The 23,974-nt window shown below is 52.5% G+C and overlaps 1 protein-coding gene across 3 annotated transcripts; it reads right to left on the bottom strand.

Moving 5' to 3' along the window:
* Nucleotides 1-859: 859 nt before the first annotated feature.
* Nucleotides 860-23,475, bottom strand: GAA (alpha glucosidase). 3 transcript variants are annotated; one of them, XM_024760902.1, is made up of 21 exons: nucleotides 23,389-23,475; nucleotides 20,512-20,691; nucleotides 19,995-20,411; nucleotides 18,850-18,995; nucleotides 17,020-17,185; nucleotides 16,840-16,936; nucleotides 16,218-16,337; nucleotides 16,019-16,137; nucleotides 15,801-15,932; nucleotides 14,789-14,899; nucleotides 14,166-14,279; nucleotides 13,984-14,068; nucleotides 13,405-13,522; nucleotides 12,906-13,039; nucleotides 5,522-5,673; nucleotides 5,210-5,358; nucleotides 4,033-4,174; nucleotides 3,482-3,625; nucleotides 2,901-3,065; nucleotides 2,441-2,593; nucleotides 860-2,031 (listed from the first exon to the last, which is right to left on the bottom strand). In XM_024760902.1, the coding sequence occupies exons 3-21, from the start codon at nucleotides 20,205-20,207 to the stop codon at nucleotides 1,972-1,974; spliced, it is 2,520 nt and encodes an 839-aa protein (XP_024616670.1). In that variant the 5' UTR covers nucleotides 20,208-20,411; nucleotides 20,512-20,691; nucleotides 23,389-23,475; the 3' UTR covers nucleotides 860-1,971. The 3 variants fall into 3 exon arrangements, with proteins under 3 accessions (XP_024616670.1, XP_024616668.1, XP_024616669.1); XM_024760900.1 differs by having other exon boundaries at nucleotides 19,995-20,691; XM_024760901.1 differs by having other exon boundaries at nucleotides 19,995-20,543; nucleotides 23,389-23,445.
* Nucleotides 23,476-23,974: the final 499 nt, after the last annotated feature.

Below are 23,974 nucleotides of genomic sequence, written 5' to 3'. Positions count from 1 at the left end.
GCTACATTAAATGGTAAAGACTTTGCAGGTGTAATTAAAGATTGAGATGAAAGTATCCTAGATTATCCAGGTGGACCCTATCTAATCACATGCGCCCTTTAAAGTCAAGAATGCTCTGGGCTACCGTGGGTCAGAGAGTGGTATAATGGAAGAGGCAGGATTGATCCTCTGGGGTGAGAAGGACTCAGCCCACCATTGCTGGATTTGAAGATGAAGGTGCCACGAGCCAGGATATGGAGCAGCCTCTAGAAGCTGAGGAGGACGTCTGGCTCAACCACAGGGACATGTGGACCTCACACCCATACACTCAGGAGACCGAATTCTGCCCACAACTTGCATGAGCCAGGGGAGCACATTCTCCCCTGGAGCCTCCAGAGAAGAAGCTGCCCTGCTGACACCTAATTTAGCCCAGCTGACCGTGTCAAATTTCTGACCTACAGAACTGTGATAGAATAAAGTGTTATTTTGAGCCACAGAGATTGTGGTAATTTGTTATGGTAGCAATTGGAAAAACAATGTACTTTGTAACTCAATAATAAGGTCAACAAATCCAAGTAAAAAATGGGCAAGATACCTGAACAGACACTTCACCAGAGAAGATTTATGGGTGACAAGTCCATGAAAGATGCTTGCCATCTTCAGTTGCAAATCAGACCTGCGAGATCCACTGTCACTGGAACAGCTGAAAATGAGCATACAGACCACACCAAGCGACAGCAAGGCTGGTAGGAGTGCAGAGTGGGTCACCCACTTTGGAAAACAGTTCAGTCACACACACACCCTCCATGTGACCTGACCATATCACACTTGCGGTGTTTGCTCAAGAGAAATGGAAACATGTCTGTTCACAAGACTGGTCCATGATTACATCATCTTTATTCACAATAGTCAAAAACTGAAAACAATCCTTACATCCATGTAAATTTAATAAATGTGGCACCTCTATCCAATGGAAAACTATTTGGCAATTAAAAAGCACACAACATGGATAAATCTCAAAATAGACTAATTAATTAGACCAAAAGAAATACATGCTATATGATTCCATTTATATAAAATTCCAGAAAATGTAAACTAGTCTACAGTGACCAAAAGCAGACCAGCTGTTGCCTGGGAACAGAGGTGTTGGGGGTAGCAGCTTAGTCTACATAGCCGTTGGGCAGGGTCGGGGGAGGGTGTATCTCCCACCACATGACTGACACCAGGCCTGGCTGGATGTTTTCGAGTCATCTTAGAGGTGGGTGATACTAGGGTGTGAGGTGGGGACGTGAGGGTGCTGCTTTGAGCATGCACACCCTGCCTGGGAACGTCCAGGGGCCCATCAGGGAAGGAGTCCTGCTTCTGTGTCAGGGCCTCTAGACACATCCTCCTTACCCTGAATCTCAGAAGGACCGGCAGAAGCTTGATTGCAAATGCCCCTTTTATTAAAAATAATTGCACTTCAGATTAAGGGATCCCCAAGTCCTGTGAATTCTGCTGCGTGTCTAGGCCCACTTGTCAGACTGGTGGACAGCCTCCACTCGTTGTCGGGGGCAGCTGCCCAGAAAGCAGTCTGCAGCGGCCTCCCAGCTCTGCTTTCATCAGGTCAGAGCAGCAGCAGAGCTGCCCAAGGCAGGACCTTGGGGTGCAGGTACCACCCCATACCAAGTACCACCTCTGCGTCACAGGCAGGCAGCGGTGACGGACATTGCATGCGTCACAGTGACAGGCTACACCAAAGCAAATCTTCCAGTAAACAGGGCACCCCTCAGGGCACTGACCCGACTGGGATCTGGACAGAAGACTCAGAAGAGCTGCTGGCCCAGAGCCTGGGGGGGCAGACTCACAAGCAGATCCGGGTGTTCAGGGATGTCAGTGACATGCGATTCGGGGTAAGTGATCTGATCCAAGGCCCACATACCGCCGGCTGAGGCTGCAGGTGCTGGGCTGCCGGGAGGTCTGTAAAGGAGCAGCACACCACTGGGCCCCAGATTAAGACCAGCTGATGAGGAACTGCTCTCCCATCGTCAGCGAGACAGGGATGTCCAGGGTCTGGGGACAAGAAATAGGAAAATTTGCTTGGCAACAGAGGTGGGGCAGACAGCAGTCTGTGGACATGGGTGGACGGTGGACATGGGGTCTGACCTAGCCCTGGGAGCGTCTCGCTCTGTTCCCTCTGAGCACTCTTGGCAGTGGCCGCCTTAATTTGCTTTGGAAATGACCTGCCCTTTAACCAGGGGCTGACAGTGTGGACACAGGCAGGGAAAAGATGTGAAGTGTGAGGGGACTGAACCTTCCCACTCCTCCCCACAAGGATCAGTTCCTCTCCGCCCCTTGTAAGGCCTGAGTGTCCTCTCCCTTCTGGACAGGGAATCCCATGATGCCAGCTCAGCGGGCACCTCCTGCCCCCTCGCCCACCCTCAGGGACAGGCCTTCTGGCCTCAAATGTAGGCTCTCTTGCCTCCGTGTCAGGGCCGTAGGTGAAGTTGGATACAGAAACGCCATTGCAGATGACTTGCTGGGGGGCTGTGGCCACCCCCAGGACGGTCACCTTCCTCAGCTGCAGGCCAGCCCCCTCACTGCTCACGTGCACCAGCTGGTTCATGATGGTGTTCTGGCCGAAGCAGAGAGACAGGACCAGAGGTGTGAGCAGATGGCCTGGGGCAGGAAGCCCCACCAGCGCAGGGCCTCTGGACAGCAGATGGGGAGGGCAGGTCGGCAGCACACCCCGTGCAAACCCTAGGACACTGGCGCAGTGCAGGGGACTCCAGCCAAGGCAGTTGGCCTACGGGCTCTTCTCCCCTTCAGTCTGCTTGACCCAGGGACAGGTGGCCATCCCAGGACCCCAGGCCAGCTCCCCTCACCAAGTCAGGATAATCACCCCAAGACAGCCTCCAGCCTAGGCAGATCCCAGAACTCACGTTCCTGGCCAGGAAGATGACCTGCGTGTACACCCCACGGTCCAGCACTCCTAGGCTCTCCCCATCGTCCCAGAACAGCTCCCCTCGGGCCTCCCTGCTCGCAGTCAGGGCCACGGCCAGGGCCATGGGCTTCTTGCGGGACTCTGTGGTTGTGAGGCCAGGGCCCTGGGAGGGGGTGGCCCACGTCACTGTCCCAAACCTGGTGGAGGCCTCCAGACCCAGGCGTGAGGAGCACTAGGCTGGGACAGTGCCGTGCTAGAAGAAACCAGGATCCGCAGGACAGCCCACGGCCGAGCGGCCTGGAGGCCCGTGTACACCTCAGAGGACGTGAGGCCCAGAGAGGTTTGCAGACTGACTGACAGACTGTTTTCTGAGAAAGGCCAATGAAACAGGCCTCTCCTTCACCAGGCCCAGGAGCAAGTGAGTGCAAGGATGTATCCTGTCCTTCCCCAGCCCAGTTCATCCTCAACCTTCAGAAGGATCATCTCTGCCTGGGGGCAGACCCCCAATTGAACAGAGGCATGTGGGGTCCCAGCAACCCCAGGGCTGGACAAATAGGATCAGGGGCCCGGCCCAAGTACCTGCATGGGGATGATGTGCCCGGCCCGGAGGTGGAGGTTGATGGTGTCCAGTGGGGCGGACAGTGTCACCCACTGCCCCTTGCTGTGGATGGCAGACGTGAGGGGTGCAGGAGGTGGGAGGCTGCCAAAGGCCTCCACTGGCACCTGGAGGGGGATGTCATGTCACAAAGGGTCCTGGGCATTGCCAAGCTCCTGTGCTGTTGTCGGGAGCTGGGAGCAAAGATCTGGCCACATGGTGGGGACAGAGCATGCGAGGCCTGAGCCAGGGCTCGGGTAGGGCAGGTCAGAGGACGCAAGAAGGGGCAGGAGTTTGGGAGCAGAACTGGAGTCCCAGCTCAGCTCGGTGGCAAGTCACCCACTCAGCCTCGGTTTCTCCATCTGGAAAATGGGTCCTGTAAGGCTCACACAGGAAGATGCTGATGGAGCACCCAGGTGAGGGCCCTCATGTAGCCAGGACTCCTTTTTCACTCTCTGGTCCACACGGATGGTGCTGGAGGGAAGACCCGCTCCATCTCCCCCATCCTCCCAAGTTTCAGGGCCCCAGGACTCACCATCCGCAGGTCGTACCACGTGCTGCGGGGGAAGTAGCCAGTGACCTCAACCTTCCCGGCCTTGAGCACCGGGGTGATGAGCAGAGCCTCCCCCCACAGGAGCTGGCGGTCCACTGTCCAGGTGCGGGGATCCTCGGGGAACCTTCAAACAGGAGGGACGGGCAGGGGGGCCTGGTGACCTCTGAGGTCAGTGGGCTCAAGGGACCCATGGGGAGGCATGGACAGGAGCCAGAGGACCTGGGTTACATGTGGCAGGGCCGGTTCTGGCCAGCTTAAGTCAAGGCAGGAGCCAAGAATAACCTCTCCCTGCCCGACTACTTGGGCATGACCTGTTCACATTACCTGTTTGCAAGTTGTGTTCTTGCCCACATGTCTATCTGGCTCTTGCCCACATGTCTATCTGGCTCTTGCCCCTGGTCTGAGTTTCTGTACATTAGGGACAGTGACTGTCATTTTGTTGATAATGTTTTCTCCCATTCGATTGCCTTGACAATCTATGTTCAGAGCAGTTTTAATATTTTTCTGCTTATGTTCAAAGAAGTGTTACTTTTTTTTCCTAAATGAAACCTCCTTCCCTTTGCTTTTTTGCTTTTGATGCTTAGAAAGCCCACTCCTGACAGGTCATAGAGAAGCATTCACTTCTGTTTTCCTGCAGCTTTTCTACAGCTTAATTTTTGACATTTAACTATGTAATCATTTGGAACTTAGGTTTGTACAGATGAGTGGAAAATAAGTTGATTTTTGCAAATAGCTAACTAATTACCTTACTACTGGAGAATCCTTTAATCCTCTGATTCGAGGTGCCATTTTATGGTACGGTAACTTCTTAGATATGCTAAGTCCTACTTGGGGGATATCTATTGGATTTCTTTAGTGGTCTTGTCCCCTTAAGCCCCAGATGGATTCAATCATAATAGTCTTATAACTTGTTTTACCATCTGGGAGGCCTGGTCTGTACTCAGTGTTCATCCTGGGTTTTTCCGTTATCCAGTGCTCCCTGTCCTGAGCTGGAATCTAATGGGTGGGAACTGGGGGTTCAGGGGGGCACCTCAGTGGGGAGTGCCCAGATTTTGCTGCAACCTCCTTCCTCTCTCAGTGCCCAGAACACCCCCTGCAGCAGGTTAGCTGCCCTGGGGTCAGTGGGCCGGAGGCCATCACTCCCAACCCAGGCACTCACTCCAAGAAGAGGGGCCGGGCCACGGTCTCGCCTCTGACGTGGGCCCCATGGAACAGCGTGTAGAGATAGGGCAGCAGCATGTAGCGCAGGGCAAAGGCCTTCCTCATGGCTTGCTGTGCTGTCTCGCTGAACCTGTACGGCTCCTGCGGCTGCAGTGGAGGGAGTGGAGGAAGCACCTGGGATCTAGGACCATGGACTCCGAGGTCCCCCCACCCCAGGAGACCCAGCACTTCGGGCCAGCCAGTGCTGGGCTCATTGGCACAGAAAGTGGCATTCCCCAGGGCACGGCATCCCCTGCCGCCCCCGCCCTACCAGGTTGTTCAGGCCATTGTGGTTCCGCATGAAGGGGTAGAAGGCCCCCAGCTGGGTCCAGCGCACACACAGCTCCTCCGAAGTGTTGCCCAGGAAGCCACAGATGTCGGCCCCCACCAGGGGCACCCCCAGCAGATTGAAGAGCAGGATTTCTGGAGGGCAGAGTCAGATGGGCCTCCAGCTGCTACAGTAGGAGCAGTCTAGGGCCAAGGAGCCTGACAGACATGTCTGTTGAACTGGCTGGAGGCAAGGATCCCTCCCAAAGCCCCTCCCACCCAGCCCCCACCTGATGGTCAGTACACCAATGGCCACTGCACCTTGCACTTGTGGTCAGCAGAATGACAAGCCGCATCTGCTCCCTAGCTCGCAGGGTGGGCAGGGCAAACCAGACCCGTTAGGGCTGAACTGTATTTCCCTCCAAAGTAAGTTCTAGTCCTAACCCCTGGTTGCCATATTTGGAAAAAGGGTCCTTGAAGATGTAATCAGGTTGAGAAGAGGACGTTAGGGTGGATCCTAATTCACCATGACTGGTGACCTTATCAGAAGAGGGAACCAGGTACAGGAAGCACAGAGGGTCCCAAACAAGATGAACCCGAACAGACCTACACCGAGACATAATTAAAATGGCAAAAGTTAAAGAGGATTCTAAAGGCAGCAAGAGAAAAACAAAGTTAATTACAAGGGAACCCCATAAGGCTATCAGCTGCTTTCTCTACAGAAAGGTTGCAGGCCAGAAGGGAGTGGCAAGATACATTCAAAGTCCTGAAAGGGAAAAACCTGCAACCTAGGATACTCTACACAGCAAGGTTATCATTTAGAATAGAAGGGAAGATAAAGAATTTCTCAGACAAGCAAAAACTAACAGAATACAGCAATGCTAAACCTATCCTAAAAGAAATACTGAAAGGTCTTCTCTAAATAGAAAAGAAGCAAGAATCTATAGGAAAAAGAAAATCACAATTGGAAAGTAAATCACCTAAGCCAGTACAAAGATTTAAAAAAAAAAATCAAAAATATTTTTGTGCAAGCAATGATAACTACAATGAACAGCAAAGGGATAAACATGAAAATGTAAGAGGACATCAAAATCATAATATGTGGGGGAGGGGAGTAATAAAATATAGATTTTTTTTTTTCAGAATGTGTTTGAGCCTGTATGGCTACCAGTCTAAAGCAAGTAGATATAGTAACAGGTTAACATACTTGAAAAACAGGTTACCACAAATCAAAAACATAAAATTGATTCACAAAACCCAAAAGAACACAAGGAAAATACAAAAGAAAACCATCAAACCATAAAAGGAGAAACAAAAAAGAAGAAGAAATACAAAATCAAATGGAAAACAAGGTTTAAAATGGCAACAAACACATATCAATAATTACCTTCAATGTCAATGGACTAAATGCTCCAGTCAAAAGACACAGAGTGGCAGATTGGATAATAAAACAAGAGCCTACAAGGTGCTGCCTACAGGAGACCCACTTTAGGGCAAAGGACACACATAGCTTAAAAGTGAGAGGATGGAAAAAGATATTTCATGCAAATGGGAATGACAAGAAAGTGGGGGTAGCAATACTCGTATCAGACAAAACAGACTTTAAAACAAAGCCCATACAACATTTTCAGAGATCTTGTTTTCTCATCAGTGACCCAGGTGTAACCAACTCTTTCTCACGTTACAGGGCATTGAGGCTTAGTATTTTAAACTAAGATGGGAATATAAAAATACAGAATTCTGACCCATGCATGAAATTTGCTAGCTACTGTTTTCTACTGTAGCTATTAGTTGCCATTTCTTTAGACGCTGTGCTACTAAAATTTCCTAGATGACAGGGTTCTCATTCCTCTGCTAATAGGAATCTTTAGAAACTTAAGTGGCAGGGGTGTGCATGTGGGCTATTATTCGCTCAGAGTTGAAGATGAGAGGGGGATGGTGCCCTTGACTGTAGTGTGGCTACCTGAAGTAACCACAGGTAACCTTGGGCTGCACCATGCTAAAGGGCAATGGGATCTTTGATTGTCAAAGCGAACATTCAAAATGACTTTTATTAACAACAAAAAATGATTAAATATAATTCTGTATCTTCAAAAAAATAAAGGCCATAAAGAAAGATAAAGAAGCACACTATATAATGATAAAAGGATCAATATAAGAAGAGGATATTACACTCATTAACATATATGCACCCAGTATAGGCGCACCTAAATACATAAAACAAATACTAGAAGACATAGAGAAATTGATGGGAATAAAAATAATAACACGAGGCTTTACCATCCCACTGACATCAATGGACAGATCTTCCAGACAGAAAATCAATATGACAACAGAGATCCTAAATGACACAATAAAACAGACTTAATATCTTCAGGACATTACATCCAAAAAAACCCCAGAATACACAGTCTTTTCAAGTACACATGGACTATTCTCTGGGATAGACTATATAAATACTAGGACATAAAACAAGCCTCAACAAATTTAAGAGGATAGAAATTATCTCAAACATCTTTTCTGACCACAACAGCATGAAACTGGAAGTCAACCACAGAGAGAACAAATTACATGGTGTATAACTGATTCACTTTGTTATAAAGCAGAAACTAACAACAAAAAAATCCCAATGGGTCAATGATGAAAATCAAAGAGAAAATTTAAAAATACTTTGAAACAAATGATAATGGAAATACAGCCAAACAAAATCTGTGGGATTTGGCAAAAGCAGTCCTTATGGCAAAGTTCATGATGATACAGGCCTTCCTCAAAACCTAAAGTTAGCAGAAGGAAGGAAATAATAAAGATCATAGAGGAAACAAATAAAATAGAGATTTTAAAAAAATAGAAAAAAAATCAATAAAACCAAGAGCTGGTTCTTTGAAAGGGTAAACAAAATTGACAACCCTCTGGCCAGGCTCACCAAGAAGAAAAGAGAGGACCCAAGTTAACAAAATAAGAAATGAAAGAGGAGAAATAACAACTGATACCACAGAAATATAAAAAACCATAAGAGAATACTATGAACAATTACATGCCAACAAACTGAACAACCTAGAAGAAATGGACAAGTTTCTAGATACATCCAGCCCACCAAAACTGAATCAAGAAGAAATAGATAATTTGAACAGACCAATCACTAGAAGTGATATAGAATCTGTAATTTTAAAAAACTCCCTGCAAACAAAAGCCCAAGACCACATGGCTTCACTGGTGAATTCTACCAAACATACAAAGAAGAACTAATACTGATCCTTCTCAAACTCTTCCAAAAGACTGAAAGGACGGAACACTCGCAAAGTCATTCTATGAAGCCACCATCACCAAAACCAGACAGACACTACCAAAAAAAGAAAATTACAGGCCAAAATCTTTAATATACAAAAATTCTCAACAAAATAAAAGCAAACTGAATCCAACAACACATAAAAAAAGATAATACACCATGATCAAGTTGGATTCGTCCCAGGGTCACAAGGATGGTTCAGCATATGCAAATCAATGTGATACACCACATCAACAAAAGACAAAAACCACATGATTATCTCAATAGATGCAGAAAAAGCATTTGATAAAATTCAACATCTATTCACAATAAAAACTCCTACCAAAATGGGTACAGAGGGAACATATCTCAACATAATAAAAGCCAACATAATACTCAATAGTGAAAAGCTGAAAGCCTTTCCACTAAAATCTGGAACAAGACAAGGATGCCCACTCTCACCATTTCTATTCAACATAGTATTGGCAATCCTAGCCACAGCAATCAGGCAAGAAAAAGAAATAAAATGTATCCAAATTAGAAAAGGTAAAATTGTAATTATATGCAGATGACATTGATACTATATATTGAAGACTCTGAAGACTCCACACAAAAACTACTAGAATTGATAAATAAAGCAAGGTAGCAGAATACAAGGTTAACATACAGAAATCTGTTATTTCTTTACACTAACAATGAAATAGCAGAAAGGGAGAATAAAAAGACAATCCCTTTTAAAATCACATCAAAAAAAAATACTTTGGGGAATTCCCTGGTGATCTGGTGCTTAGGACTTGGCGCTTTCACTGCTGTGGGCCTGGGTTCAGTCGCTGGTTGAGGAACTAAGATCCCACAAAGCCACACAGCACAGCCAAAAGGTAGAAAATAAAATACTTCAGAAGAAACCTGACCAAGGAAGTGAAAGACTTATATGCTGAGAACTACAAAACATTGATAAAGGACAATGAAGATGATTCAAAGAAATGGAAAGATATCCCATGCTCTTGGATTGGAAGAATTAATATTGTTAAAATGGCCATACTACCCAAAGCAATCTACAGATTTAATGCAACCCCTATCAAATTACTCATGACATTTTTCAAAGAACTAGAACAAATAATCCTAAAATTTATATGGAACCACAAAAGATCCAGAATTGCCAAAACAACCCTGAGGAAAAAGAACAAAACTGGAGGCACAACCCTCCCAGACTTCAGACAATACTACAAAGCTACAGTAATCAAAATGGTGTGGTACTGGCACAAAACAGACATGGATTAATGGAACAGAACAGAGAGCCCAGCAACAAACCCACACACCTATGGTCAAGTAATCTTCAACAAAGGAGGCAAGAGTATACAATGGAGAAAAGACAGTCTGTTCAGTAAATGTTGTTGGGAAAGCTGGACAGCTGCATGTAAATCAATGAAGTTTGAGAGGCCCGCGTACCGCAAAAAAAAAAAAAAAAAAAAGCTCAAAATGGCCTAGAGACTTAAATATAAGACATGAGAGCACAAAACTCCTAGAAGAGAACATAGGCAAAACATTCTCTGACATAAATCATAGCAGTGTTTTCTTTGGTCAGTCTCCCAAGGCTATAGATATAAAAGCAAAAATAAACAAATGGGACCTACTTAAACTTATAAGATTTTGGACAGCAAAGGAAACCATAAGCGAAATGAAAAGACAACCTATGGACTGGGAGAAAATATTCGCAAATGATGTGACTGACAAGGGCTTAATTTCTAAAATATGCAAACAGCTCATACAGCTCAACATCAAAAAAACAACCCAGTCAAAAAATGGGCAGAAGACCTAAAAAGACATTTCTCTAAAGAAGATATACAGATGGCCAATAGGCACATGAAAAGATGCTCAACATCACTAATTAGCAGAGAAATGCAAAATCAAAACTACAATAAGGGACTTCCCTGGTGGCACAGTGGATAAAAATCTGCCTGCCAATTCAGGGGACACAGGTTCAATCCCTGGTCTGGGAAGATCCCACATGCCACGGAACACCTAAGCCTGTGCGCCACAACTACTGAAGCCTGTGCGCCTTGAGCCCATGCTCCACAAAAGAGTAGCCACCGCAAGTAGAAGCCCATGCACTGCAATGAAGAGTAGCCCCCGCTTGCCACTAGAGAAAGCACGCGAACAGCAACAAAGACCTAACACAGCCAAAAATAAATACAATTAAATCTTAAAAAACTACAATGAGGTATTACCTCACACCAGTCAGAATAGCTATCATTAAAAAGTCTACAAATAATAAATGTTGGAGAAGTTGCGGAGACAATGGAACCCTCCTACACTGTTGGTGGGAATGTAAAATGGTGCAGCCATTATGGACAACAGTATGGAGGTTCCTTAAGAAACTAAAAATAGAGTCGCCATGTGACCCACTCCTGGGCATATATCTGGACAAAACTATAATTCAAAAAGATACATGCACTCCAATGTTCATAGGAGCGCTATTCACAATAGCCAAGACATGGAAACAACCTAAATGTCCATTGACCGATGAATGGATAAAGATGTGGGACATATATACAACGGAATATTACTCAGCCATAAGAAAGAATGAAAGTAATGCCATTTGCAGCAACATGGATGGACCTAGAGATTATTATACTTAGTAAAGTTAGAGACAAATGCCATATGATATCAGGTATATGTGGAATCTAAAATATGATACAAATGAACTTACTTATGAAACAGAAACAGACTCACAGACATGGAAAACAAATTTATGGTTACCAAAGGGGAAAGGGGGTGGGGGAGGGATAAATCAGGAGCTTGGGATTAGCAGATACACACCACTATATATAAAATAGATAAACAATAAGGTCCTACTGTATAGCCCAGGGAACTATATTAAAAAAGAAAAGAGGAAGGAAAACACCATGTGAAGACAAGGACACAGGAAAAAGACCGAGAGATGACAAAGGCAGAGGTTAGAGTGACACAGCCTCAAACCAAGGAGGGCCAAGGACTGCTGGCAACCACCAAGAGCTGGAAGAAGCAAGGAGGGATTCTGTCTAGAGTCTCAGAGAGGGCAAGGCCTTGCCGACACCGTGATCAGACTTCCAGTCTGAGAATGTTTGTTGTTTTTAAATCACCTGGGGTGTGGTACGTCGTTACAGCAGAGGGTCAGTGAGTCCCCTGAGTTGCTGAAGGGTCAGACAGCTTCCAGAGCATCTGGGCCCCGTGCCGACCCCACCACCGCTGGGCAGGACTAGAGGCTGCTGGGCTACCCTCTCCTCGTCTCCTCGGGAGCCAGGACCCAGACTGGAAGCCAGTGGGCAGGATGGGGCGCAGCCTGGGGCTATGAGCAGTGCTGGTCTGGGTCACAGCAGGTCCTGGGAGCTGCACAGCCTTATTTTAGCTTGGTAACAGCTCACACCAGAACTGAAACCCAAGAACTAGACAGGTGGACACGAAGCCCAGGAATCCGGCTCTGGCGTGGATTGGCCTGCATGTGCTCAGGCTCGACCCACCATGCTGGCCCCAGGGTGAAAATCAGAGCCGGTTAGCACCCGTGGGCAGAGCCAGCAGCCACTTTGTGAAGGAGGAATGGACTTCTCACCTGAGAGCTCAGCTCGGCAGGACATCCCTGTGGCCCGAGGCTCTGTAGATGCATCGCACATGGAAGCAAGCCTGCGACTATGAAAGCACCTCCAGGCCGGGGGGTTTGGTGGAGGCTCTTTTCAGCTGTGACCTCTGGGGTCACCTCTATCCCCTTCCCCAGGGCTCCTGAGCCATCCCTGGGCCTAAGATCTGTCTGTAGCATCAGAGCTCTTGGAACAAAAATCAAAATTTTCTTTGCAGGGTGGAGCCAGGCACTGAGACAAGAGGGATGGGGGCACCCTTTGGACTGAGCTCAGATGCTATTTCATGCAGCTCAGAATGTGGTCACCAGAAGGGACATTCTGATGTTAGCATGAATCCGAGATGGGGACATTGGAAGAGGGGCACCACAGGTGAGTCCAATGGCACATGAGTTGGCGACAGGCCCCATACCACTGCAGCAGCATCTCTCTGAGGACCCAGCTCTGGGCAAACACGCCCGGAGAAGGGCCCACCCTCCGCTCCTTGCACCCCTCCTGACAGGTGTGCTCACCTGGCACGGAGTAGGAAAGCTGCTCCCAGCTGCTCCACACATCCCCTGTCCAGTGGCCGGCATACTGGCCGTGGCCGGCAAAGGTGGAGCGAGAGATCACAAAGGGGCGCGTCCCCCGAGCCTTTACCAGAGCCCTGGGTGGAGCAGGGGCACAGAGAGCTGTGTTGAGCAGGGTCACCAGGAGCCCCACCACTGCCCACAAGAGTGCCCGGCAGTGCAGCAGGAAGGACAAGCTGGGGGCAAGGAGTTGGCTTGCTGAGGTCACCGCCACTGTCTGCCAAGCAGTCAGCCCTGCCACCTGACTTACCCTCGAAGATGCACATGTCACCGGGAGGACAAACTCAAGGGAGCCAGAGGCCCTGGTCAGCCCTGGCCTCCCTGACTCGTCACCATGCCCTTCCTCTGAGGCACCAGGCATGGAGCTGGGGTGGGGGGCGGGGGTGGGATGTAGGGACGGCTAGGGCCTCCTCCTCTCCCTTCCTGCACCCTGGCCCCTCACCTGTGGGAGGCGAAGGCTTCGGTCAGGCCGTACAGGTTGTGCAGGTCGTAGTGCGTGGACAGGAACTGGTGGCTGGAGGCGCAGATGGTGGCTGCCCGGAGGGTCCCGCCAACCACCCCTGGAGGAGAGGGGGCTGTTTCCTTGGAGCCTCCTCCCGGCAGGCTGGTGCCCCCCACATCTTGAGAGACCCCTTGGGACACAGGGTGCGTCCCTGTACAGTCTCCACTTCTCCAAGGACAGGACAAGGTGATGCCGCAGGCTGTGGTCTGCACACCCAGACTTCATGTCTGCCTGCTCCTAACCATTTTTTTTCCCTGTCCGACTGCCAAAGCCTGAAACACCCCCTCTGAAGGGTCTCGCCTCAGCTGCACATGCCCAGTCAGCATGACGTGGCTGGGGTCTCCCCACACGAACCTTACTCCCAGGGCACCCCTTGCCTTTCCCGGGCTGGCCGCTGCCCATCAGCTTCTCAGAAACCAGAGCTTTGAGTCTCCCAGACCAGAGAAGGAAATCCCTGATTTGAGCCGTTAAATCCCCAGCCGACTAGTGCTGGGGGGCCGGCAGGTGGAGGCAGCTCACCTGGCACGTAGGGCGGGTTCTCCAGGTTGCTGTTGGGGCAGCCATCCACTGAGCCCCTCACAAAATTGGATGGCTCGTTCATGTCCTGCAAGAGAGGCCCTGGGGGTGGGTGCCCTGCCTGGTGCAGAGAGTGGGGCCGGTCCCTGAGGCCACCGGACACCCAAGGGTGGGGCCACACTCACGATCCACATGCCGTCAAAGGGCACCTGGGCGTGGAACTCGGCCACCATGTCCTGCCACCAGTCAAGGGCCTCGGGGTTGGTGAAGTCAGGGAAGGCGGTGAGTCCGGGCCACACCTGGACGAAAGGCCAGAGGGGAGACAGGGCCCCTGGAGCCTGCACGGAGGCCCTGTCTGTCCTGACTGCAGGCAGAGCCGTAGCCTCACTCATCTAACCCAGGGATGGGTGGACTGCAAGGGGAGGAGCACAGGGAGAGGCCCCAGAATCTGCACTGCTGGGAGCCTTGCCAGCCTCCCCTCAGGCTCGACCCCCTTCCTCCTGGTTCTGGGCCTGCCCTGGACCGGGAGGTCAGGAGTCTACTGGGTGCCCCGCCCACCGGGAAGGCCTGGGAACCATCAAGAAGCCCCTGGGGGCCCAGAGGATGTGGAGGACCCCAAGGCCTCCGCAACCATCTGTGGAGCTTGTTTCTGAGCTGCCCACAAACAAGGGCCCCTGACAAAAGGATTCAGGGTGGTCTTCCTTGTCAGGGGCCACTGTCACCCCCAGCTGTCACTGCCACCCCCCCTGCAGCCCCACTGCCCAGGGACCCCTGCTTTCTCCCCCTCGCCCCCCAGGCCCTGCTGTACCTGCCCAATCAGCGGCTGCCCAGTCTCATTGGTGATGAAGACCCCCCGCCTCAGACCCTCGTCGTAGGGTCGATAGGTCCCGGCAGGGCTGGAGCTGCTGATGGCAGGATCCTGGGGAGAGAAACCAGTCAGAATGAGAGAGAAATGCCCAAAGCCTCGGCACCCATCGCTGGGAAAACGGGAAAATGCTCTCGATAAACGTTAACGAGGCACAGGTGGATGTGCCCCGGATGCGCCAACACGCTGAGTGTGCGTGGACGTGCACGTGACCCCGCCCCCATTGCCAAAAAGGGCACACCTGGATGCAGGCGTTACTTTTGCTTTAAGGGCCCAGAGTTTCACAAACGTTCTACAGGGAGCGTTTATTTCATTTTGAATAAAAAGAAAAGGTCTGCGTCTGCCCTCCCCGCTCCCTGCTCTGAGTGGACCTGGATGCTGCTGCCTTCAGAGGGGCTGCAGGGATGGAAATGACCATCAGCCCAATTCCAAACGGATTTCCTCTCCTGAGGGGTATCCGTGGGGGCGACCATTTGGTTGTCTTGGCTCCCCCTCCTCTCCTCCGGCCCCCCAGCTGTATCAGACCCTGAATCACACCCCTCTGGCTGCAGGGACTGGCCCAGGGAAGTGTGTCTGTCTGCTGAGCCACTCAGATCCTGCCCTCCTTCCCACAAGCTGACCGCAGGGAGGCAGGGCCAGGAGTCTCACGGAGCTTCTGGGGTTCCAGCCGCCCTGGCACACAGCTCCACCCGGCCCTTGCTTTAAGCTGTTCAAGCAACCTACAGCCGTAAGGCTCCTGAGCCACAGACAGATGTCTCCAGGGACATGACTGGATAGCAGGAGTCAAGTCTATAAACCTGATATCCCCTCGATATCAAAGACCCTCAGAAACATTCTCAGTGCCCATGGCCACCATGAGGACGACGCCACTGAAAGTTGGAGCCGCCAGACACTGGGCCCCTCTCCTTCCAAAAGAGCCGGCTTCCTGTGGCACAAGAGGGGAGGGGGCACTCACAACAATCATGATGTACCGTCGGCCGCTTTGGTGGAGCTCCCGCACCATGGCCGGGAAGTCCCCAAAGCCGTCCTTGTTGAAAGTGAAGTCCCGCCTGGCGTCCATGTAGTCCAGGTCATTCCACTGGACGTCCTGCAGCCACACCACAGGGTGGTCGGGACCCAGGCTCGTTGCCCCCGCCCCACCCTGGGGGCCCCAGGCCCCTCCCCGGCACTCACCAGAGGGAAGTGTGCCCTGGTCATGTTCTCCACAACCTGGCGGGTGATGGCGGTGGAGGAGTAGCCCCAGCGGCACAGGTGGAAGCCCAGGCCCCAGTACGGTGGCATGAACGGGTAGCCTGGGAGCCAAGGCGACCGTGAGCGGGCAGGAGGGGCTGGGGAGGGAGGGGCCGGGGGCCAGGGCCAGGGAGAGGCCTACCCACGATGTCCAGGTACTGCCGCACCACGCTCTTGGGCTCCGGGCCCAGGAAGATGTACACATCCAGGATCCCGCCTGTCGACCTCCAGCTGAGGGCTGGGCTGGGCTGCAGGACCACATCTGGGGGAAGCAGCCCTGGGGCTCAGAGACAAATACTCACCACCCCCCTTGCCCAGGGCCTTCGGCACTGCACCAATGGGCCAAACCACCGCTGGAGAGGCGGGGTCCTCCCACAGGGAGCTTGGGGGCCCTGGGACAGTCACTCTGAGCCCAGCTTGCTGAGATCCTTGGAGCAGGACAGGAAGACGCTGAGCAGCTGGGCCTGGGGCCCCTTTTTTTGGCCTCAGCCCCACCCCGCCCAGGTCAGAGGTCCCAGAGCCCACCTTAGAGGCACTGAAGGACAGAGCTGGCAGAGGCCACAGCCCAATGGTCATTTCTCGGAATAGTGTATGAGACCCGACCCCCTGCCTCCTCCTCTACCTCCAGCCTGTCAGATAGGTGCAGAGAGCCCCAGCCCCCTCTCCGAAGGAGGGGGTGTGGCTGCACCAGGGAAACCCTGGCCGGCAGCCCAGAAGCAGAACTGGCTGGGGGATGTGGAGGGCCCCAGTACCCCCTTGCTTACCCATGGCATTGCTGTTCAGCAGGAAGACCCCGTGAGCTAAACCGCCATCCTCCAGGCCCAGGTAGAAAGGGTGAGAGCCATATAGGTTCACGTCGGGCTGGGACATGGCAGACACCCTGCTTTACGTCCTGGCCCATGAAGCCCCTCCGATCGCACACCCCTCCCTGGCCGCCCCTTTACCGTAGGGGCGACGTCCCTGTTCCAGAGAGTGACCTTGGTCCAGTTGGTGCTGAGCATCAGGGGCCCGAGGTGTTCGGCGAGGCCCGTGATGTGCTGGGACGGCAGGGAGGTGGACAGCTGCAGAAACTGGTCGGCGAAGAACAGGGGGGCCACTGTGGTGTTCAGCCTGCCAGGAAGAGACCAGGTGGCCTCGCATAAGAAGCCAATGGCCCCACGAGCCCTGACCACAAGCAAGTGCCGGGCAAGGGCTGCCCAAAACCCTTCCAGTCCTGGGAGTCATGGCCCTGAGCACCTCCCAGGAGGGCCAAACTGCTCCCAGACATCGTGGAGCTGCCCAGCCAGGGGCAGTTAGGGTGCCCCAAGGTTCCATGGGATCAAGAGGAAGGCAAAAACCACGCACAGGGTCCCTCTCTGCATGGCAGACGCATCACGGCTAATTTCAGGGGACAAATTCCTGCTGCACCCCACCAGCCCCTGTGTTAAGACTTTGCTCACCTGCCTGTGGGTGTCTGTGCGTGTTCAAGACCAAGATCTGATAAAATGCTTAAAAAACTTCTCTCCAAACTCTGCTCGCAGGTCAGCTTCTCAGAGAGGCCCCCCAGCTGCAGAGCCAGCCCACACCCTGCATCTGCACAGCCCATTTCTACCTCCCTCTGCTATGTCAGTCCTGGAAGCAGGTCCACAACACCCGGCCACAAAATGAACAGGCCACAAGAGAAAGAAATGCACTTCACAAGGCAAGTGCTCTGAAGATTTGGGCAAGTCCAAGTTCCCTCCTTCTGAGCGTGTAGCAGAGTTCGGTGCAGAGCAGGGCCTTGTCAGCCAGCACATATTCGTGTAGGACTATGTGGGCAAAGTGCATGGGATGCGTCCTGGGAAAGGTGCTTGCACAGCCCAGCGTCAGGGCCAGTGGGCAGCCGCGGCAAAACTGCTGACCCCGTGGCTGGGGGTACCGGGGGGCGCTTCTGGGCCAGAGCGACACTGGACACTTGGACTCACAGCCACAGCGTTTGAGTCTAAAAGATGCTTCGGTGCATCTAATACCTGGGGGGTGGGCTGGGGGGAGGTGAGGGTGAGACCAAGCAACACCCTTATCCTCTCCACAAATACCCTTGAGCTCTGCTGTGGGTCAGAACTGCTCTAGGAGCTGGCGGTTCAGGAGGGAACAGGAAAGGCTCCTGCCTCAGGCAGATGGCAGCCATGGTCCAAGCAAAGGTAAGGTCCCGTGGGGGCACACAAACCCCGGAGGGACATGGAGCAGAGTGGCCGACAGCACGGACGCTTGGGCTGGGCTCCGTCACCTGCCAGCAAGCACCTGGCCTCTCTATGTCTGTCTCCCCATCTGTAAAGTGGGGATAATAACAGCACCTACGTCCCAGTTGCTATGAGGATTGGACGAGTTAATCACTGCAGTGCCTGATATACTGATGTGTAGTATGTGTAGAATAAAGCAGGCTTGGGGGTGCTGCCTGGAGTGGGGTTGCCACTTTAGACTGGACCAGGGTTTCTCAGCTGAGGCACTACTGACATTTGGGCCGATCGCTCCGTGTTCTGGGCCGGCCTGTGCATTGTAGGGTGTTTAGCAGTATCCCTGCACCCTAATGCCCAGTGGTGACAACCAAAAATGTCTCCAGCTGTTGCCAAATGTCCCTTCTGAGGACGGGCCTTTGAGGGCTCGGGGTGGAGGGAACAGTAAGCACCAGGGCCCTGCGGGGCAAGGAACAGCCAGGAGGCCAGAGCAGGAGGGTGGGCCACAAGAGGGTCAGGGACGATGCCCTACAGCTCCCTAACCCTCCCAGCAGATAATGGGCACAGAAACTGGGCACTCACAGCACCCGTCCATCCAGCTTCCGCCGCATGATCACCCCGAAGGGCTCCTCTGAGAACTCCACGCTGTAGAGCGTGGACGGCGCCTGGCTGCGGACACGTGGGGTCTCCAAGGGCACCTCATAGCGCTGGTTGGCGGGATCTTTGATCTAGAGGACGAGAGCGGTGTCAGGAGGCCCTTGGTGGCTGGCTGCCCCTGCACACCTGTCCACTCCATCCTTCACCTTCCAGAGAAGCGAGGCGTCAGTTCAAGTCTCAGGGTGGCCGCACACAGTGTGGGCGTGTGGACAGATTGGTCCACATACCTAAGCCTGTTTCCTCGTCTATAGAGCCAGGAGAGCACCTCCTGTAGGGTGTGCCAGGTAAGACACAGGAAATCTGGATTTCAGATAAACCATTTTTTTAGTATAAATACATCTCAGATACTGCACGGGACATGCTTACACTAAAAAAAAAGACTAATTGCTGGGTTATCTGAAATTCATATTTGTATTTTTATTTGCTGAATCTGGCAACATTTTTCCACCTGGCATATCTAGTCACAGGGTGAACGAGAAAACATAATTAGAACACCCAGCCCTTGTCTGGTACATAGTCATCACTCAGTAATCCACGGCTGTCATCAGTTACTTTGTTAAAATAACAGGGCCGTACTGAATTATGTGCTTCAGGCTCTCTCACCTTTGTGTCTGCACATTCATTCAGTTGACAACTTTTTACTGAGCACCTGCTATGTGCCAGGCACTGTTCCAGGGGCTGGGAAGCAGCAGGGAATAAACCAGACAAGAGGCCCTGCCCTCAGTGGCTGGGATCCCACTGCCCACTGCCTGGAACAGCCCCCCTTCCTCCCTCTCCACCTTTCCCCTTCCTGACTCCTACTTTATGTCCCAGCTGGGATGTCACTTCCTGGGGGCGACCTAACCTCCCACCACCTTGCCCTGAGCCCTGTCCCCTAGAACATGTTGTAGAACCTCCTAGTGACTGTCTTAGCGGCCCACTGTTCCCTGAGCGTAGGCACTGTGTCTGCTCACACCCAGACTCCAGGTGAGGGCATAATACACGTCGGTGCATAAACAAACACCCCGTAGAGTCTGTCTTTATCCACTGTCCACACACTCTCTGCCCCTGCCCAGCCCCCGCCCGCCCACCGTGAAGTGGAGCCGGCTCTCAGTCTCCATCAGCACGTCCAGCCGCAAGGTCATGATGTCCTTGGGGAAGAAGGTCGGGGTGGCACGGATCAGGGTGGCCGTGTAGCCCGTCTCGGTGGTGGTCAGGTTCTCCAGCCTGTAACTGGGATAGTTGGGAGGGAAGAAGCACCAGGGCTGCCCCATCTGGGTGCCCGGAGGCCACCTTGCAGGCATGTAGCAGCAGCCCCGGGCCTCACACTGCTCCTGGGTGATGGCCTTGTCTGGGGCGCAGTCGAAGCGGCCGTCGGGGGGCAGGTCGCACTGTGTGGGTGCTTCCCTGGGACTGCCGTGGCGCCCTGGGACAGGCTGGGGCCCTTGGCCGCTGGCTCTGGGCTGGCGAGCTGGGTAAATCTCCTCTTGGGAGAAGCTGTGCAGCTCCTGGGGGACCACGTCGAAGTCATGAAGCAGGATGTGCCCCAGGATGGCCAAGGAGACTAGGGCGCAGACCCCCAGCAAAGGGCAGGAACAGGGTGGCCACCTCGTCATGTGTGGGCAGCGGGCCCAGGAGGCCTGCAGACAGAAGAACCAGGCTCAAAGGGACGCAGCAGGGAGTGGCCGGGGCCTCAGGAGACTCTCAAAGCGGCTTCCAGACATGAACTTGTGGCCGCCCAGCAGCGCACAGGCTAGACGTGAGGTCTGGTGAGGAAGCAGGGCAGACCTGGGGGAGGGAGGAAAAAGGAAAAGGAGAGAAAAGTCCCAAACAGGGAGTTGCAGAATCCTGTGCATTGTGAAGTCTTCTAATATTTTACAAATAAACGCATCTAGAATGCCTGTAAAAATAATAACACACAAAGACCCACGTGACAGATCAAGTGGAACAAACAAGTTCCCACAGTAGATAAGTCCCGCTCCCGTATGAAGACTGGCCGAGGTGAGTCTTGGCCAGTGGGGTGGAAGTGTTCCCTCCTTCCGTCCCTCTTGGGCTGACCAGGACGTGGATACAGCCTGTGAGGGGTCTTGGGCACTGCAGCCCAGGTCAACACTCAGGGACAGCCAAGCACAGAAGAAAAAGCCTGGCCCCCAGGACTGGGCAGGCGGAGCCCCTCCCCACCCCTGCAGTCAGGCTCGTGTGGGGTCTGGTTCTGGGTCTCTGTCACAGCAGCTGCACTGGAGCCTCACGCTGGTTATTTTGGTACTAAGACTGTTCTTACCTGTGTCTTGATTATCTGTATGTTCTAAATATTTTATAGGGAACATTGCTGGTCCAGCTCCTCCAAGGAGCAGCAGACACTGATATGGGACTAAACATGCAAGGATTTTATTAGGGGGGTCCTTTTTATCTGTCTGAGAGAAACTGGGGAGGTTGCCAGAGAGGGTTGAGAGCACCAACACACCCGTGCAGGTCTGACCCCGTGGGAGGGCGGTGTGGATTCAAGAGCCCCAGACTGCCATGTAGGTTAGGGAAGCTTGGGCAAGGCCACAGGGTTGGGGTTCCCTGAGCCAAAGTTGGCCATTAGAGGGGTCCAGGTCTCCCAGAAGCGGCCTGCCCTAGCGTTAAGGGCCAGGAGGCAGCGCCTCGCAGGAAATGCAGCGATGATTTCAGAGCACGGCGGCTGAGCCTCTGTCAGTGAAGCTCCCTGTGGTGGGAGGCCTGTGAGCTGCATTCTCATGGCCTCCAGAAACATGCAGGTGTTGGGGAAAAGTCACACGCCAGGCAGAAGTGCGCCCAGGTCACTGAAAGAGTCCAAGCCTGTCACAGACACAGACCGGTCACCTGGAACATTCTGGCCACCATGGGTCACCAGTACGTTAGATGCAAGAGTGAACTGTTTTCTTTCACAACACTTACGACGCCACAAGCGTGGAGCTTCTTCTCGCCAACCAATTCTCCCATTCTCTGGACACCAGCCGGGTGTCCAGCAATTCAATTCAATTCTGACACGGACTCCCAGAGTTAGCGCAGACCCCACAGGTTGCGGGCTCAGTCCCACAAGACTTCCCCCACTTCTGACACTAACCACAAGTCCCAGGTTGTCACCGGCTCTTCTGACCAAGCCACTATCAATTCCGGGGTTCACACAGCACCCCTCACCTCCTCAGGTTCAACAACTGGCTAGAACAACTCACAGAACTCACTTACTGTTACCTGTTTATTATAAAGGATACAACTCAGGAACAACCAGAGGGCAAGGTATGGGGAAGGGGTGCTGAGCTTCTATGCCCTCTCTGGGCTGGCCACCCTCTGAGCACCAAAATGTGTTCACAAGCTTGGAAGCTCTCCAAACCCCAACTAGTTTAGGGTTTCATTATGTAGGGCATGAATGATGAAATCACTGAGCGCTGGTGACTAACTTAATCACCAGCCCCCTCTCTTAATCAAGAGCTTCCTGCCCAGAGGAAGCCCAGGAGAAAGTTCCCACCCTCGAATCCTGCCTTGGTCCTTCTGGGGACCAGCCCCCATTCTGAAGCTATCTACAAGCCCCCAGTCATCTCACTAGCATATAAAAGACACTCTTACCACCCCCAAGATTCCAGGGTTTTTAGAAGTTGTGTGCCAGGAACTGGAGACAAAGACTAATATCTCTTTTTTTATACCACATAGTGTCCCAGCTTCACCTGACCCTGCCAGACACATTTGTGATCATAATGACTCAGAAACTAAGGAACTCAGAGTGGAGTCCAGGGGTCCTCACTTGGGAGCTCTTGGGCAATGACCTCAGCCCTTCCCACCCAGACTTCAGAAGCTGCACAGGTGTCCAGAAGCACGGCCAGGGCAGCACCCCATGCCCTTCCCTGCTTCCAGTTTACAGACAGGGAAGAGAGCCTAGAAAGGGGAAGAGATCCTAAAATGGGGAAGAGCCACACTCACAGCGCTTGACAATTTAGAGAGAAAACGGGGAAGAACTGAAGGTCAGTAGATCAAGTGGCACTGCTGACCCAGTGGGCCGGTCACCCCGCCTTCAGGTAAGTGTCTCAGAACTGCTGCTTCCCCAGGCCACGGTGGTGGTGTAGACAAGCTGGGTTCAAAGCCCAGCTCCACCACCGGCAGAGCGAAGTAAAGGGTTCTCAACCTCCTGTGCCTCAGCTTCCTCCCTGTGAACGGGGGCAAGCGCAGCCTTCCTCGCCCAGCTCGGGGGCAGTGAGTGGGAACCGTGGAGTTTCCGGGGTCCCCGATGTTACTGGGGTCACTGTCGTTACTGCTGCCTCCTGCCGCGCGCGGCCCTGGCACGGTGTGCTCAACTTCTCCAGTAGGAAAGCACTGACCAATCCCTCTATCGATCGACCCCTCCCATTTCGGGCGTCACGACTGCCCGCACCCGCCAAGCCTCCACTCTGTGGGGTTGCCGCGGACCTCCCCTGCCCCGCCGTTCGCTGGGACCACTGCAGCCCGGGTCCAGCAGTCAGGTCGGCTCACCTCCGGGCACGCACGCCCGGCCCGTACCAGCAACTTCAGGATCCAGCGCCCACCAGCGCAGCGGCGGCGGGTCATGTGACAGCCCCCTGCGCAGGCGCCCTTAGTGAGTGCTCGCCTCAGGGATGCGCCCTCTGGTGGCGGGGCGCTTAGTGGCTTCCCCGGAACGTGGGAGGGGCTCAGGGGGCGCGCACCTTGCAGGGGAGAGCTCTGGGGGAGAGGCGGGGCCTCGTCTTTTGGGGTCGCAGAGGGCGCTACGCCCCCGCATGAGCGAGCCCTCAGCATCCTGGAGCCCGCCAGGCCGCCCGCCGAGGCACGGCTCTGCGAATCTAGCACCCAGACGACAAAATAGCGAAAATTTGAAAGCAACTTAAAGTTCTTCTGAAAAGGAAAACATTGTCATAACCCATAAAATCAACTGTCATGAAAATGTTCAATGACAAGGAACTTTTCGTACACAAAGTCTCATGTTAAGGCGAGCAAGCTTAAAAAAAAAAAAAAGAGGGGCAAGCTTGTACAGCAAGAAACTAACACAACATCGTAAGGCAATTATATTCCAATAAAAATTAAAAGGAAAAAAAAAAGGAGA

Source organism: Neophocaena asiaeorientalis, unplaced genomic scaffold (assembly GCF_003031525.2).
Source record: "Neophocaena asiaeorientalis asiaeorientalis breed wild unplaced genomic scaffold, Neophocaena_asiaeorientalis_V1.1 scaffold30, whole genome shotgun sequence".
NCBI lineage: Eukaryota > Metazoa > Chordata > Mammalia > Artiodactyla > Phocoenidae > Neophocaena > Neophocaena asiaeorientalis.
Note: the sequence above shows the minus strand (reverse complement) of the source record. Positions and strands in the feature narration are given on the sequence as shown.